The sequence below is a fragment of the Humulus lupulus genome, chromosome X, assembly GCF_963169125.1.
Source record: "Humulus lupulus chromosome X, drHumLupu1.1, whole genome shotgun sequence".
NCBI lineage: Eukaryota > Viridiplantae > Streptophyta > Magnoliopsida > Rosales > Cannabaceae > Humulus > Humulus lupulus.
This window is the reverse complement of record NC_084802.1, coordinates 167,776,993-167,792,909: the sequence shown is the minus strand read 5'-3', so window position 1 is coordinate 167,792,909 and position 15,917 is coordinate 167,776,993. Positions and strand designations below refer to the sequence as shown.

The following is a 15,917-nucleotide window of genomic DNA, read 5'->3' as shown; positions in this document are numbered from 1 at the left end:
ATTCTTATTTGGTTTTACAGTTTCGGTTCACTTTACTTTGCCATGCAGCATGTGAAGCTCCTTCGGTGATTCCATTGAGAGGTTTCACCTACAAGAAGAAATGAATTTTTCTCGTCAATGACTGGCATGCAGGACTTGTTCCAGTGTAAATTTTTATTACTTGTGCAATTGTTACATATTTCGCCTTAATTATTATTCAGGTTCTTCTTTGGATTACATATGAGGAATTCATTGTCATTGATTGGCATGCAGAGCTAAGTAGTGGATGTTATTGTTACAATGTTTCTATATATTGAAAGATTATATGCTCAATTATTATCATTTTTTTCTTTTCATCTGGTATATATCTTCTAAAAAATATACTTGAGATTTAGCTCAAGTTTTACTGTTTGAGTTTCTTACTCTACACTGTATGTTGGTCTTTGCTCTCTGCAATCATCTTTACTGTTTGTGTTATCTCATGGGTAGATATATTTGTTGACGCCGTTTTTCGTCAACTTAAAATGTAGAGCACGTAAATAGCAAAAACTATGGCAAGAATAACACAGTAAAACAATGAGAGTTTTTTACGTGGTTCAGCAGTTAACTCTGCCTAGTCCACGAGTCTTTGTTATTAAGACTTAGGAAATTTCTGGAAATTCTTCAGGGATGAATTCTCCAGAGATTCTCTCAAGATCACAAAATTTCTGGTCCTTTACAAAGGTACATGACCTCTCTATTTATAGAGGAGATCTCAGAATACAATCCCACACATTTCGGGAAGTTATTCTGTTCATTAATAAATTTAATTACTTTAAAGTTTGTAACTCCTATATACAAGGAAACGTCCCCTGAAGACCAGGGGGCGTATAACCGACTAGTTAATATCCCTTTATTATAGGGAAGTTACAACAATAAATATCTCTTGAATACATGGACTGTGTCTCCTCAGGTGACTCACTAAGCCGTTCGAGATTAGCAATCAGCATCATGCCAGTCTAGGTCTCTGAGCAAATTACGAGTTGTATTACATTCCCCAAGACTAGCTCGGAGTGGGTAAATACCACCGATGCCGCCTTATTCCGGGCTCACACCCATGCCAAGCTCGGACCACTTGATCCGAGGCTACCCGACAATGGACATACTCCGATGTTCTGTCTTTTGAGCTTATAAGGACTTCGAGGCTACCTATCTTCGAGGTTGCCACCTGCTTTGAAGATTTGGCGCTAGATTATGAACATGTATTTTAGCTAACGCGAGCTCACACCTGACGAATCCAGCTTTCGAGGTCACAACCTCAAGCCTCGAAATCTAGGTGTAACATTATTAATATGATCTTTTTTTACTATAATTTTCTTATTTTTTATTTTAAAATAATAAATAGTGGTCACAAAAAATATTTTTATTTTTTAGTTTAGATAAATAAAAATAAATAAACATTCCAAAAAAATGTTTACAAACATGTTTTTTATTTTTTAAACAAAAAATAAAAATAAAAGTTACCAAATGCATTTTTATTTTTATTTAAAAAAAAAACAGAAAATAAAAATGGTTTCCAAACACATTTTTATTTTATAAAAATAAAAAAACATAAAACAAAAATATATTTTTACTTTTGAGTTTAAAAAATTTAAAAACAAAAATTTTACCAAACACAACCTTAATTAATATTTTTCCTATTTAAAAAATATTTATTTTAATTTTTTGACCGGATTCGGAAAACAGAAAAAATCTCTGTTGATGACTATTTCCAAAAAAAAACCCTTTTATTTCTGAACTGCAGTGAGTTATTTTTATTAAAATTTACTTTAAAAGAAAAATGAAAAAAAGAGTAGTAAATTTTTTATAAATTCGAGAAGAATCAACCTTGTACGGACCAAATTACCAAACAAGATGAGAACGTTTTACAGCTGAAGAAGATCAAAAGCTTGGTCAACGAGAAAGGGTATATTTGTCATTTGAATTGTCTTTTTTAATTTTTGGGTTCTCCTTTTTGGAAAAAAGAAAAAGGAGCCGAAGAAAGATAAGGGACCCGGGGACACTACCTACTCTCTGAGTCTGAGAGAAAAACTGACCTCTTCAGGCGCACACAATCAAACGAACCACACCATAAGAACTTCCGCAACTCTTGCCCTGTTGAATCTTCTGGGATTCCTCTTCTTCCTCCTCTTTTCAATTTTCTATTGCGGATCACATATGTATATATAAGGTGAGACAAAGCTTTCTTTTGTTCTGGGTTTTTTTTTTTAATTATTGTAAAGTTATGAAATTTATTTGATTTACTGAAATACCCATTTGTTGTTTATTTACTTCTTATTTGGAGTTTTGTTACATGGTAGTTGTTTTATCTGATTGTTTATGTATTTTGCTGATAATCCATGTTTGTGAATTAATCAATTTAGCTATCAGTTGTTGATTTTGATCACAGCCTTTTATGAATCTTATTGTTTGTGAATGAATTTGATCATTTTAGTTTCTCTTTTTTGTTTTTATTCCTGTTTCTGAAAGCTGTCGTTTTGGTTTATACCTTTGATTTTGGATTGATTAACTTGATTTCATCCAGTGGGCGCTATGTGTTTTTTTTTTTTTTTGGGGGGGGGGGGGGTTATTATCTCTAAAATAATTAAATAAAAAATAAAATAATTATTGTATTAATTTGTTGTATTAATTTCATACTGAAAACTATTGCTCCGGAACAGGCAAAATATATTAGATTGCCGGTGCTCTTTTGTTTTGGCTGTTTGGGCTTGTTGACTCTTCTTTCTATAATTCATTTTAGTCAAAATATGACCATATATGCTGACATCATTTTATCCTCTGCTGAAAATAAAGAAAATGGCACATCCTATACGATGCTCTAGTTCATCTAGTTATCCTGGGCTGACCCCTAAATGAAAAAGAGATAGTAAATTTTTAAGGGAGTTTTAACTTGTATTAAGGTTCTTGATGTTGGTCGAATGACCCCAAATCTAATCGTAGGGAGAATGTAGGGATCATTCTCTTATAGATAAGAAATTGTGTTAATTAGAAGTACTTTTGTCTTGGTAATCACTTCTTTTATATATGAAATCTATCATTAAATTTGTTATGATATTCAGTCAATACTATTTACAAAAGAAATTCAATTAATTGAGGGTAAGGTTTTTAATTAATTGTAGGAGTACCAGGATCTTTAGAAGCCTTTGTTGTAAAAATGGTGGGATTCTTGCATCTTTCTTCCATAAGGAAGAATTGACTATTTCATTGTTGGAAAATGATGCTATGCACTTCTTCCCTCCACCCCTTCCCAAATCTGAATGTTGTCAAATGTTGGATTATTGTTTTCTTCTATTCTAATATAGACTAAGCTTGAGTAGTTGTCTTTTATACTTATTTGGGCTCTTGAAATATTCTTTGAACAACTTTAGTGGAAAAGTATGCCTTATGTATAATATTTTACCTGTTTATGTCTACATCTCACTTATAGTTAAACTTATATTATCTCTTTACCACACGCAGCCTTGTACTGTGTTCTATACTGGATCAAGGTATTTATCCTTCATAACCTAGCCAATCGCTTGGCTTGGTGTTTCTGATATATGTGCAAAAGACATGCCATGCGTTTGTCCATCTTATAGAAAATAGACCAGTCATGCCTTTCAGCCGTTATTGTGATAGAAGGCTTCAACTGAATATATCTGGCATGAATGAGATTCAGTTAATTACCAACTGGGAAGATGTGATTTGTCCCATATGTTTGGATTTTCCTCACAATGGTGTACTTCTTCATTGCTCATCTTATGAGAAAGGATGCCGTCCTTTTGTTTGTGACACAAACCACTTGCACTCAAATTGTTTAGATCGTTTTAAAAGTGCATATGGAATGTCAACTTCGTCCACAATTGATACAATTAACGAGGAAAACACTGAGCCAATGGTTTCAGAAGAAAAGTCCAAATCAAGTTGTCCCTTGTGTAGGGGTGAGGTTACTGGATGGATGGTTGTTGATGAGGTTCGCACGTTTCTGGATGAGAAAAAGCGTTGCTGTGATGAGGAACAGTGTACATTTATGGGCACCTACTCAGAACTCCAGAAACATGCTCAAAAGGAGCACCCACATGCTCGACCGTCAAAAATTGATCCTGCAAGGCAGCTTGACTGGGAAAATTTCCAGCAGTCCTCTGAGATTATTGATGTTTTGAGCACCATTCATTCAGAAGTCCCACGTGGTGTGGTTCTAGGAGACTATGTGATAGAATATGGTGATGATGAAACTGGAGATGAGTTCGAGGACTTCCCTGGTAATAAAGGTAACTGGTGGACCTCCTGTATCTTGTATCAGGTGTTTGATAAGTTCAGGAATTCTAGAAATAGAAGAAGGTCAAGAGTTAGTGATGCAAGAAGAGGTAGTCGTCGATCAAGTTATGATACTTCAAATTCCGATGAGGGTTCTGTGGCATCTGTAGAATTTGCAGAGTATAGGGTAGACGAAACTGACGGCGAGTTTATAAGCTCAAATGCCCCCTCAAGGAGTGGCTCCACTCATCAAAGGTTGTAGTACTTAATCATTTCTGCATCTCTTTTTGTTTCTTTCTTTAATGTTATGCCCGATCACGTTGATTTTCTTTAACTGCATGGTCTTAGTGGCAGAATAAGGGATTTGATAATCTGCACCTGTGATTTATCATGCTACTGTCTGTGCTTCTTATGGCTGATGCCCAAGTCATCATGGTACTGCTTGCCTCTATTGAATTGAGTGCAACTTTGTTTACTGAAATAAATTGGGAAAATGTTCACTTTTTGATATACTTGCAATTTCTTGGTTGACTTTCATACCTGGTGTTGTGACCTTTGCCAATAAAACAAAGTGGTTGAGGCTCAAGAATGACATTTCCTTTACATCTATATGCGAGTTAGCAATGTTTGTTTTCATTATGATGTGTCATGTTTAGGCATTTCACTTGGCTCATTCTGTCATGTTTAGATTGTGAAAGCAAAATCTCAAAAAGTTATGTACTTTACATTTAATTTATGCATACTGGCTTTTATCCACAGTTCTCGAAGACATCGTTCCCGCTTCTACGACAATTAGGTACGCTTTATCCCATGATGAATTGCGTTATCTTTTTTTGTGCAGGATTCACTTATTTATATATGAAATACCTTTAATCCTTTCATTACCTTCCCGGTATTGAATACACTATTAATTCTTTTAGACGGCTGTATTTAACTTGCTATATAAATGCTTGGCAGTGTTTGAATAGAAGTGAAAGCACGGGGCAAAGAAAGAAGATCCAAATGAAGTAGAAAACACTGGATTTGTTGCTGTGGTTTCCTCATATGACATAAAAAGCTGCATCCGGATCATGACTAGTTAAGTTTTAGTGCAATGTCCTATGTATACCCATGGATTTGGAACTTTCCATGACAATCCTATAGCTTGTTATTTTCTTTTATTTTCCCAGTCTGCTTAGTAAATTTTGGTATTGTTCATGGCTGCTAACATCCATTCTCTCATCGAGACTTGATTAGCCGGTCTTAATCTATCAGTGAGAGAGGGTGGTTTTGCTGGGTCCTAATCTGTTTGTGATAATGTGATCGAACTCCATGGATGTATAGAAATCAGTTTAGGCTCTTATCTCACCATAATACCTCATTGCTGGCTGCTGATGAAAAATGATCTGTGTTTGCTCAATGTCGCCTTGTAATGGAAAGCTTTCTTAAATTATTTTCTTGCACAAATGATATTCAAGTCTTCCAATTATATTAATAGAATTTTATGTTTGTGTAAATAAAGTCTGCAATGAAGTGCTAAATTTTGTTCTGTACAAATTCTTCTTGTTGCCCACTAACCCAAACAAATCCCTTCATTGATCAGATTTGTGAGAGGGAAAACTTGGTATTCAATTAATAAAGAGGAAATTACATGTTTTATGTTTTTTTTTACAAGTTTACAAAAATATGACTTTTTAAAAAAAAAACTTAATTTATGCTTTTTTTTAAGAATTTTCAAATTAATGGATTTAGTTTAATTTTGTTATTAATTAAATTTTTTAAAATTGATAGTATATTTTTGTAATTTCTTTATTGTTTTTTACTGTAAATTTTTATCTGTTCGTTTTTTAAAATAAACTTGATATTACTTAACATTTTTTTAATTATACTTAAATTGGAAGCGAATTATTTTATTATGTCATAATTTTTTTAATATCTTTTACTTTATATTTGTAGAAATTACGGGAAATATGGGATTCTTTTAGAAAGTTTGATAAATATTACATTTTTTTCCTTCATGTTTTGTATGGAATTTTTATTTTGTTTCATTTTTATGGGTTTTTACCCATATATTAGTAATATTTTGGGCTTAGGCGATATAATAACCATTAAACTTTAGAAATTAGTTTTGATATCTTGTGAGGGTATAATGGTAAATTCCATTTCTGATTTTTTATTTTAATATTATTTGTTTATTATAAAACGTTATATTTTGTTACAATTATTATTATTTTTTTAAGAGAAAATAAAATGGAAGGTTTCTGCCATGCAAGTAGTCTAGTGCCTAGGTGTAGTGTAATGATATGCATTAGCTTCATTTTTCAGCAAACTTTGTGTCGTTTCTTCTTCTTCTTCTTTTCTTTTCATTTTTCGTTTTCGTTTATCTGCTGTTTGTTCGTATTCTTCTCCTAGAAAACTCATTTTTCCAAATTTTGTTCTTCAACCATTTTCGATATCATTGTTCGTCAAGGTGAGTTTTCGTTCGCATTGTGTTATTTTTGAAGCTGTTATATTGTTTGGATTTTTTTAGTTGATTCCAGTGATCGTTTATTATGCATCATCATTTTTCTTCATTTTGGTGTGATCGTTTAGTATATGGTTTTGTTTATTTAGTCATTTTTTAAGAAAAATGTTGTGGGTTTGTATTCGTCTAGACTTGAGTTTTTTTTGTATTTTGGTATTATTTTTTCCTTGATTGTGCTTATTATTTTGAAATTGTTTGTTCTAGGTTTTTTTTGTATTAGTTACTTTCTTTTTAGTCACGTTTTTTTTTAGTTTTGTGGTGTTTAGTGGTTAATGGTGGTTTTTGTGGTGGTTTATTAAGTTGAGTATTGCCCAGTGGGTTTTAGCTTTTTTTCTTCTAGTTTGTTGTTACCACATTTTGTGTTCTGTTGGGTATTTCTGTTTATTTTGTATTTTATTCTTCACCTATTTAATAATTGTCTTTGTATGTTCTTTAATTAAGGATAATAAAACAAGGAAAAATATCTAAGCTTTTTCCCAAAAGTTGTCCTTTTCCCTAATATGGTATCAGAGAAATACTAACTCCTTCTTCTTCATCAAGCTTCCTCTCTTCCATGGCTAGACCAAGAGCTCGCAGCTTTTCCTCTCGGCATCAACCCAGTCCAAGAACCTCATTCTTCCAATGTTCCTCTTGCCCAAGAACCGCAACCCCCTTCTAGTTCCCCTGTTCGAACTTCGGGCCTCCCTCCCATATCCCAATCGCGTGTTCTTCCTTCCCATGATGCTCATTTCCATGGAGATTCTGCTGCGCCTTGGTCTTAAGCTGTGCATCAAGGTGAACGACTTGCCCATGACGATTCTTCCAGTCCTTTCTTTCTGGGCACTAGAGATCACCCAGGTCAGCTAATAACCTCCTCCATTCTTTCTGGCCCTAACTACCAATCTTGGAAATGTGGGATCTTACTAGCTCTTCAAGCCAAGAACAAAAGGTCTTTCATTGATGGCTCTATGATTCATCCCTCTTCTGAAAGCTCCCTCTTCTCAGCTTGGTCATGCTGCAACAGTATGGTCATGCCGTGGATCCTCCACTCCGTTTCTAAACCAATTGCTGAGAGCATCATGTACCGCGATACTGCCGCTGCTATGTGGAGAGATCTGAGTGAACGTTTCAATCGTGGCAATGGTCAACGAATCTTTCAAATTCGACAACACATTACTGCTCATCATCAAGGTGTTAATGATGTTACAACATATTTTACCACTCTCAAAGCTCTTTCGGATGAACTGAACGAATTTCAACAACTCATTGAATGTACTTGTGGAGCTGCTGAAAAGAACATGGATTACCATAATCGTGAGCAAATCCTTCAATTCCTCATTGGCCTAAATGAATCTTTTCACCCCATTAGAGCACAAATTCTCATTAATGAACCTCCACCTTCTCTCAACACTGTTTTTTCTATGGTCATCCAAGAAGAAAGTCAAAGAACCTTAGGCACTTCCTCTACCACTGCCATCAATATCGCCACTCCTTCCACTTCAAAGATTGCTCCTTTGTCCACTCCTACTGCTTTGCCTACCACACAACCATCAAGAAATAAAAGGCCTCGTCCCACTTGCCCACATTGTCTCAAACCTGGACATTCAGTTGACAAATGTTTTTTCTTACATGGCTTTCCACCAGGATATGGAGACAAGAGAAAGACTCAGTCTTCTTCTAAACCAGCTATTCACCATGTTGTGACATCCAAAGAACCCTCTACTAGCATTGCATCTGATTCATCTACTGCCTTTACAACTCGGTGTAAAGAATTGATGTCCCTCCTTTCTCAACAACTTCAAAGAGGAGCTCCTTCCATTGCTACTACACAGCAAGCTGCCTCCAACTTTTCTGGTAACAAAGCTCCCTCATCATCGATCCTTTGGATCCTTGATAGTGGAGCAACACACCATGTTTGTTACAACAAACTTTGTTTTACTACTTTTAATACAAAGCCCTTTCCTAAATATGTCAATCTTCCTAATGGCACTTCTGTAAAAGTTGAAAATATAGGAACTGTTAAATTTAATACTTACATTACTTTGCATAATGTTTTATATGTTCCCCAGTTTAACTAAAATCTATTTTTCATAAATTCATTTATTCAAAACAACTCTATTACTTTCACTTTTAACATCAACTCTTGTATTATTCAGGAGCAAACTTTGAAGATTGGGACTGCTGAAAGGCATGGCAATCTTTACTACATCAAGCATAATATTTGTCATATTTCTCATTCTTCTACACCAATTACTTGTACTACTTTTTTTGATGTTAGCCAATGGCACTCACAGCTAGGACATCCATCAATGTCAATTTCAAAAAGTATCAATAAAACTCTTGATTTTTCAGCTTCTGTTCCTTATGATAAACACGACCATATCTGTCATCTTGCTAAACAAAAGCGTCTCCCATTTATTTCTCATAATAATTTTTCTAGTAATCTTTTTGATCTCATACATTTAGATATTTGGGGCCCCTTTCACATTATTAGCATTGAAGGTTACAAGTATTTCTTAACTATTGTTGACGATTGTACCTGCTTTACCTGGATTTTTTTTATTAAAATCAAAATCTGATGTTGGTACTATCATACCAATTTTTTTTTGCTTTAGTTACAAATCAATTTTCTATAAACATAAAGGCGGTGCGGTCTGACAATGCAAAAGAACTTAATATAACTTCATTTTATGTTACTAAAGGTATCACACACTATCACTCTTGTGTTGACACTCCTCAACAAAACGCTGTTGTGGAACGAAAACACCAACATATTTTAAATATTGCAAGATCTATTTCTTTACAATCTAATCTTCCTTTGGTTTTATGGAGTTACTTTGTTAAGACAACTATTTATTTACTCAACTGCACACCTTCTAAGTTGCTGAAAAACAAGAGTTCTTTTGAACTACTTTACCAAAAATTACCATCTTATGACCACTTAAAAGTTTTTGGTTGTTTAGCATATGCATCAACCTTAACTGGTCAAAGACACAAATTTACACCACGTTCTCGTGCTTGTGTATTCATTGGATATCCTAAAAGGCATGAAGGCTTATACCCTACTTGACCTTCATACAAATCAGATTTTTCAATCTCGTGATGTAATATTCCACAAAAATATTTTTCCTTTCAAGGATAATAATCAGTCCAATATGACTGATGAAATTTTTCCTAACACTATATTGCCTTGTTTTCAACCTTTGACAGATTTACAAGTATCTTCAGGCGATACTATGACTTCAGCTGTAATGCCCCATAATTCCTAATGCGGTTTAATGATTGGATTAGTAGGTCGGGAGGGCCATAATTGTTTTATTATGCCATTAAACTATTATATGCATGTTTATGTGAACTATATTATAATATGATGTTAAATGCATGCATGTGGGTTCACATTTCATTATAAGGGAATTTTGGTAATTTGGCCCGTTGAGGGCATATTTGTATATTTTGGTGCATGTTTGTGATCTATGGGTGAGATCTCATTATTATGTGGATATATTCGAGCTATTCGGCATGAGACGATCTTAGGGGGAAAGTTAGAGGTTTTGTCATAGCGGGGTCAACTATTAGGATATTGGATAATTAGAATGATTATAAGATGATACATTGGGAGTTAGTGAGATCGGAGGAAATTCTGGGAGTTTTGACTACTTTGCCCCCGGGGACGTTTTTGGGACCCCGAGCATTATGATTTACTTGAGACTACTTAAGCTTGAAGTAACCTGTCAGAAGGAAAACTACGTTCAAACACCTTTTCTCTGGCACCCGTTATCCTGTTGACCATTCATCACAATTTCGAAGGAAACTTGAGTTTTAGGAGTCGGAATCAAGCGAGGATCGAGTCATAGCGATCCTAGGAAAGATTAGAAGCTTCTTGACCGAAGGATTTAGCGAGAAACAACTTAATCAAAGGTAATCAAAGCTTTAAGTTTTGAGTTTTAGAGTTTCTAAGCTCTGATTTGGATTTTGTGTGTTGATGAGTTTTTGATTTGTTTGAGCCTCGAAATTTGATGATTTTGGATCATTGGGATGTTTGGGAGCTTTGATATTTGGATTTGGAGATGTTTGGGTAGGTTTCTGGAAGGATTTAGAAGTGGAAAATCGGGGTTATGGCTGAGTTTCCAGGTGGGGCCGCAGCCCGAGCTTGGTGCAGGTGGGCGGTGGAGCTGAAGGGCTTGGGGGCTGCGGCGCTGGGGAAGGAGGGCCGCGACACTTAGTACAGGTGCATGAGGCTGGTGCCTCTGTCATGGCTGGGGGCCGCAGCTTAGTGAGGTGGGCCCGCAACGCTTGAGGGTTTTTGTGACCAAAGTAGTGTTTTGATCATGGGAACTCAAACCTTAGGCCTCGGGATCGTTCCTACTACCCGGTTTGGTAGGATTCGATGTCTCGGAGGCTAGGTCTTGGTCCAGGAACCTTTTATTACTCATTTTATTGATGGAATTCCATATTTGGTTATGACTGGGTGACCGCTAAGGAACTAAAAGACAGATCGTTCTCAAGGGTTGTTCTTTTACTATTTCTCACTCGAACTAGAGGTAAGAAAACTGCACCCCATATGTGACATGCATGGTTATTATTGAGGCATGTTGAGTGTTTAAATGTGGACATGGATTGCATACCAAATTCTTAGCAAATCTTGCTTACTTGTGAATGGCACTAACTTACTAGTCAGAATCGGCAACAGTGTCAGAACTAGCTGTGAAGCTATGACTTACTAGTCAAGTTCGACAGTAGTTTTGAGCACTGGTCGTATGTTACTGACCTAAGAGTCAGAAGCGGCATAAGCGTCATGAACGCAGAGCTGATGAAAGATTAGATCTAATCGACATCTGCATTGAATGACTCATCATGAGCATTAATGCCGGACTGACCCCAAGTTCGATGAAAACTAAAAGTGCTTGCCTAGTTCTATGACTAGTTACTCAGAGCCAGGGCCAGAAGGCCCAGGTGACCGTATCGTTACATGGCTAAGGTTACGGAACCCACACTGGTGACTCCATGGTCACTCATTCAGTTGACAATGGCGACTCGCTCATCAGTCACTTATCCTGTTTAAGCTAGTGACTCGATCACTCACTTGTAAAGGGTATGGAACTCATGTTAGTGACTTATACATCTGTCACTCATTAGTTTAGGACTATAAGTCCTGGATGATTATTATGATCATCGTTTGATATCATATAAGTGAAGTATTGAGTTTTCTTGCTGGGCTTTGGCTCATGGGTGCTATGTGGTGCAGGTAAAGGGAAAGAAAAGCTCACCCAGACTTGAGTGGAGAGCTTAGGTGGCGATGTGCACATATGTGGTTGCTTGACCACCACGGCCAAGGAGTTCTCGGAGGAACTAGGGGGTTTACCCTATTTTTTCCGCTTAGGTCGGCGAGTTGTAATTTCAAACTGTAATGACCATTTTGGATTGTAAATAGCTTGTAAACGTTTTTCTGGGCCCATGAATAGTTTTATGTTTTAAATAAAATATATCCTTTCTTTTTGATTGGTTTTTCACCTTAACCTATTAATAACGCCTAGATGCACGTTTATAACCAAAGAACTCGATTAGCGAGTAAGCACGGTTCAAAGTTCACAGTAACGGTCTTGGAGTAACCAGGGCGTTACAACTTAGTATCAGAGCGTGCCAAGGTTTAGGGTTCCTGTAGACTGGCTGGGAATGTACACTCGTCACTGAAGTCAAGCTTGACTAATGGTTTGGTAACTATTAATGTGGTTATATATCTAACTGCTTAAATATAGTATAAATGCTTTACCTATTTACATGAGACACCATGTTAAGGTTGTGCCTTGAATACTGCATCATCAGCAAGAAGGTGCTTATTAGTACTGATATTGCCAGAACATGCTTATTAGTATTGTTCATTGTGAACTATTATTTGATACATGTTAAATGCTAAATGCTATGATTATGTATCCATCTGTATACTTGTATAACTGTGGAATATGATAATAATCTGCTTGTTCTTGGACGGTGAGGCGGCAAGAGTTTTAGTTATTACTGGCTGACTGGCCGTATTGACTATTGTAGCACAGTATAAGTTGATAAGAATGAATCCAGGACAGACAGATTCATTAGCTGGCCAAGGTGATCAAGGCCAGAATAATAGTCAGGGTTAAGAGAATGACCAGAATCAGATTCTGCAGCCAGCTCCTGAGAACTGGCAGCAATTATTTAATGATCTGCAGGCTATAGTCTTGAGGCAGGGAGAAGAACTTTGCCTCCTGAGACAACAGCAGGTTCCTGCAATAGCCAGTGTACCTGAGGCACCCTCTATATCGATGCCAGCAGCTAAGCAACTGCCTGAGGTTGGAAATAAATGAGAGCCTCTCTATGAAAGGTTCAGGAAGCAGCAACCTCCAGATTTTTAGGGCAGTGCAGATCCTGCTAAAGCTGAACAATGGAGGAGCATGATTACCACCATCCTGGATTTCACGAGGGTGACTGGTAATGAGAGAGTGGCCTGTGCCAAATATATGTTTCAAGAAGATGGCCGAATTTGGTAGGAAGTTATATCCCAGACCAGAAACATCAATGCCCTGAGTTGGGAAGAGTTTCAGACTCTGTTCAATGAGAAGTACTATAATGATGCCATCAGGGCGGCAAAAGCTAAAGAATTCATCAGGTTAATTCAGGGAAGTTTGTCAGTGACTAAGTATGCCCTGAAGTTTGATCGATTGGAAAATTTTTCCATGGAGTTGGTACCCACTAATGGGACCGGAAGGGAGAGGTTTCTCCAGGGGCTACATCCTAGATTAGCCCGAAATGTTTGCATTACCACTGTGGCAGGGGTTACTACCTATGCACAGGTGGTTAAGAAGGCACTCACAGCTGAGAGTGCAGAGAATAAGATCTGGCGAGACAATGCAGCCAGAAAAGAGTTAAGGAGAACAAGTTCTCTATTTTTGGGTTCTGGTAGGGGTGGAGGCCCCAGTGATCAGAAAAGGAAGGTTTCTGACACCTTCCCAGCTCCAGGTTCTGATAGGCGACCCTGTGGTATTTCAATGGGCCACCATAGTTGTAGTGAAGCCTGGCAGGCCTATCCCGAATGCCCTAGGTGCAAGAGGTGTCATTTGGGAGAATGTAGGGCAAGAGCTTGCTTTTTATGTGGAGTAGTGGGCCATCTCAAGAAAGATTTCCCTAAGGAAAGAAAGGAAGAAACTAGAAAAGTGGACAGCTCGACCCCAACTCGAGTATTCGCGTTGACACAAGCAGAGGCTGAGGCTGAGGCTTCACCCTCAGTAGTTACAAGTCAGCTCCTTAGTGCTGGAACCCCTTATAATGTTTTGATTGATTCTGGTGCTACACATTATTTTTTTGCTAGTAGAATTATTGATAGAGTGTGTAGACCCTGTGATTTTTATGCTGTGAGATTTGGAACTTTATTACCCACTGGGGAGTTGGTAGTATCTAGGAGATGAGTCAGATCTTTGCCAGTGACAGTGGAAGGCAGAGAGTTGTCAGTGGATTTGATAGAGTTAGTTATGACTGACTTCAACATGATTCTTGGTATGGATTGGTTAGTGAAGTATGGGGCAACCATTGATTGTAGAAGGAAGATGGTCACCTTTGAGCCTGAAGGTGAGGATCCTTTTGTGTTTGTTGGCATTGTGCATGGACCTCGCATTCCTATGATTTCTATTTTGAGGGCTAGAGATCTATTTCCAGGAGGTTGCATTGGATTCTTAGCCAGTGTGGTTGACACCACTCAGGTCATGCCAGTGAGACCAGACTAGTCTATGAATTCCTGGATGTGTTTCTAGAAGATTTGTCAGGGTTTCCACCACACAGAAATTGAGTTTGTGATAGAACTGGCACCAGGGACGGAGCCAGTGTCTAGAGCACCTTACAGAATGGCCAACACTACTTGTGAAGTCACTTGGTTGCTTGCTTTACTCAAAGACTTTGGTATCATACACAACAATCCAGCAACATTCTTTTGTGACAACAATGCAGCTATTCACATCTCTGAAAACCCTGTCTTTCATGAACGCACTAAGCATGTCGACATTGACTGCCATATTGTTCGTGAAAAGGTTCAGAATGGCACATTGAAGATGATATATGTTGATTCCAAAAACAACCTGGCTGATATGTTAACTAAAGCTCTCTTTCCCATTGTTTTCCATACACTTCTCTCCAAGATGGGTGTTAAAAATCTATACACTCCATCTTGAGGGGGAGTATTAAGTTGAGTATTACCCAGTGGGTTTTAGTTTTGTTTTTTTCTAATTTGTTGTTACCACATTTTGTGGTCTATTGGGTATTTCTGTTTATTTTGTTTTTTATTCTCCAGCTATTTAATAACTGTCTTTGTATGTTCTTTAATTAAGGATAATAAAACAAGGAAAAGCATCTCTGCTTTTTCCCAAAAGTTTTCCTTTTCCCTAATATGGTTTGTGAAGTATATAATGCTATTGTTTGTTGGTATATTTTTCCATTTCAGTGTGTTTTTGTTCATGAGTTTGTAATTTTTGCATTGTGCGTTTCATCCTAGTATTTGGGGTTTCTACGAATTTTTTTCATTAGAATACTTTTATCTATTTTTATCATATTATGTGTGTGTTTTTGTTTTGGATTTTTTTATTCAATGTTATTTTGGTGATGACTTTGTTTGTGTGTTTTTTAGATGGAGAGTGGTTGCCCTGCTACAAAGACTTTAACAGAAGAGTTGGCTGTTGTTGTTCAAGAGACAATTTTTGAGGTAGAAATTCCTTCTATGTTGCCTGATATGCCTCATAAAGATGATGAAGTTCTTCCCAAAGAAAGGAAAATTCATAAAGTCAAGCGTGGTGTGAAGAAGAAGAGTAAAACTGACCCAGTTGTTAAGGATTCTACTTTGGTATGTTTTTCTATATAGTTTTTATGTAGTAATTATGCTTTATGTTTTCTTATGTAACTGGTTTCTATGTATCATTATGATAGTTCATGCTTTCTTGAAATAAATGTATTATATATGTAACTAGTTTTTAAGTGTTTTTAATCATTTAAATGAATTTAGGTAAGTGTAAGTTAATGGTAACTGGTTTCTATGTACTAGTTTGAGAGTCCATGCTTTTCTTAAAAGAGATGTATTATTTATGTAACTGGTTTTTTTAAGTAGTTTTAATCATTTAAATGGATTTAGTGTTAGGGTTTATGCCCTAGAAGCATGTGAAAACACATT

The 15,917-nt window shown here is 36.5% G+C and overlaps 1 protein-coding gene across 5 annotated transcripts; it reads left to right on the top strand.

The window, feature by feature from the left end:
- Positions 1-1,977: 1,977 nt before the first annotated feature.
- On the top strand, positions 1,978-5,601 carry LOC133807210 (uncharacterized). 5 transcript variants are annotated; one of them, XM_062245389.1, is made up of 5 exons: positions 1,978-2,188; positions 3,478-4,509; positions 4,609-4,689; positions 5,014-5,050; positions 5,212-5,601. In XM_062245389.1, exons 2-4 carry the CDS (start codon positions 3,611-3,613, stop codon positions 5,048-5,050), a joined length of 1,017 nt encoding a protein of 338 aa, XP_062101373.1. In that variant the 5' UTR covers positions 1,978-2,188; positions 3,478-3,610; the 3' UTR covers positions 5,212-5,601. The 5 variants fall into 5 exon arrangements, with proteins under 5 accessions (XP_062101373.1, XP_062101372.1, XP_062101371.1 ...); XM_062245388.1 differs by having other exon boundaries at positions 4,603-4,689; XM_062245387.1 differs by having other exon boundaries at positions 3,478-4,512; positions 4,603-4,689.
- Positions 5,602-15,917: the final 10,316 nt, after the last annotated feature.

Bases quoted from the DNA above. Each gene is read 5' to 3' on its own strand.
- LOC133807210 (XM_062245387.1), top strand. From the start codon at position 3,611: ATGCCTTTCAGCCGTTATTGTGATAGAAGGCTTCAACTGAATATATCT. The intron at 4,513-4,602 runs GTAGTACTTAAT...GCATGGTCTTAG, and splicing joins GGCTCCACTCATCAAAGGTT to TGGCAGAATAAGGGATTTGA. The intron at 4,690-5,013 runs GTACTGCTTGCC...TTTTATCCACAG, and splicing joins CTGATGCCCAAGTCATCATG to TTCTCGAAGACATCGTTCCC.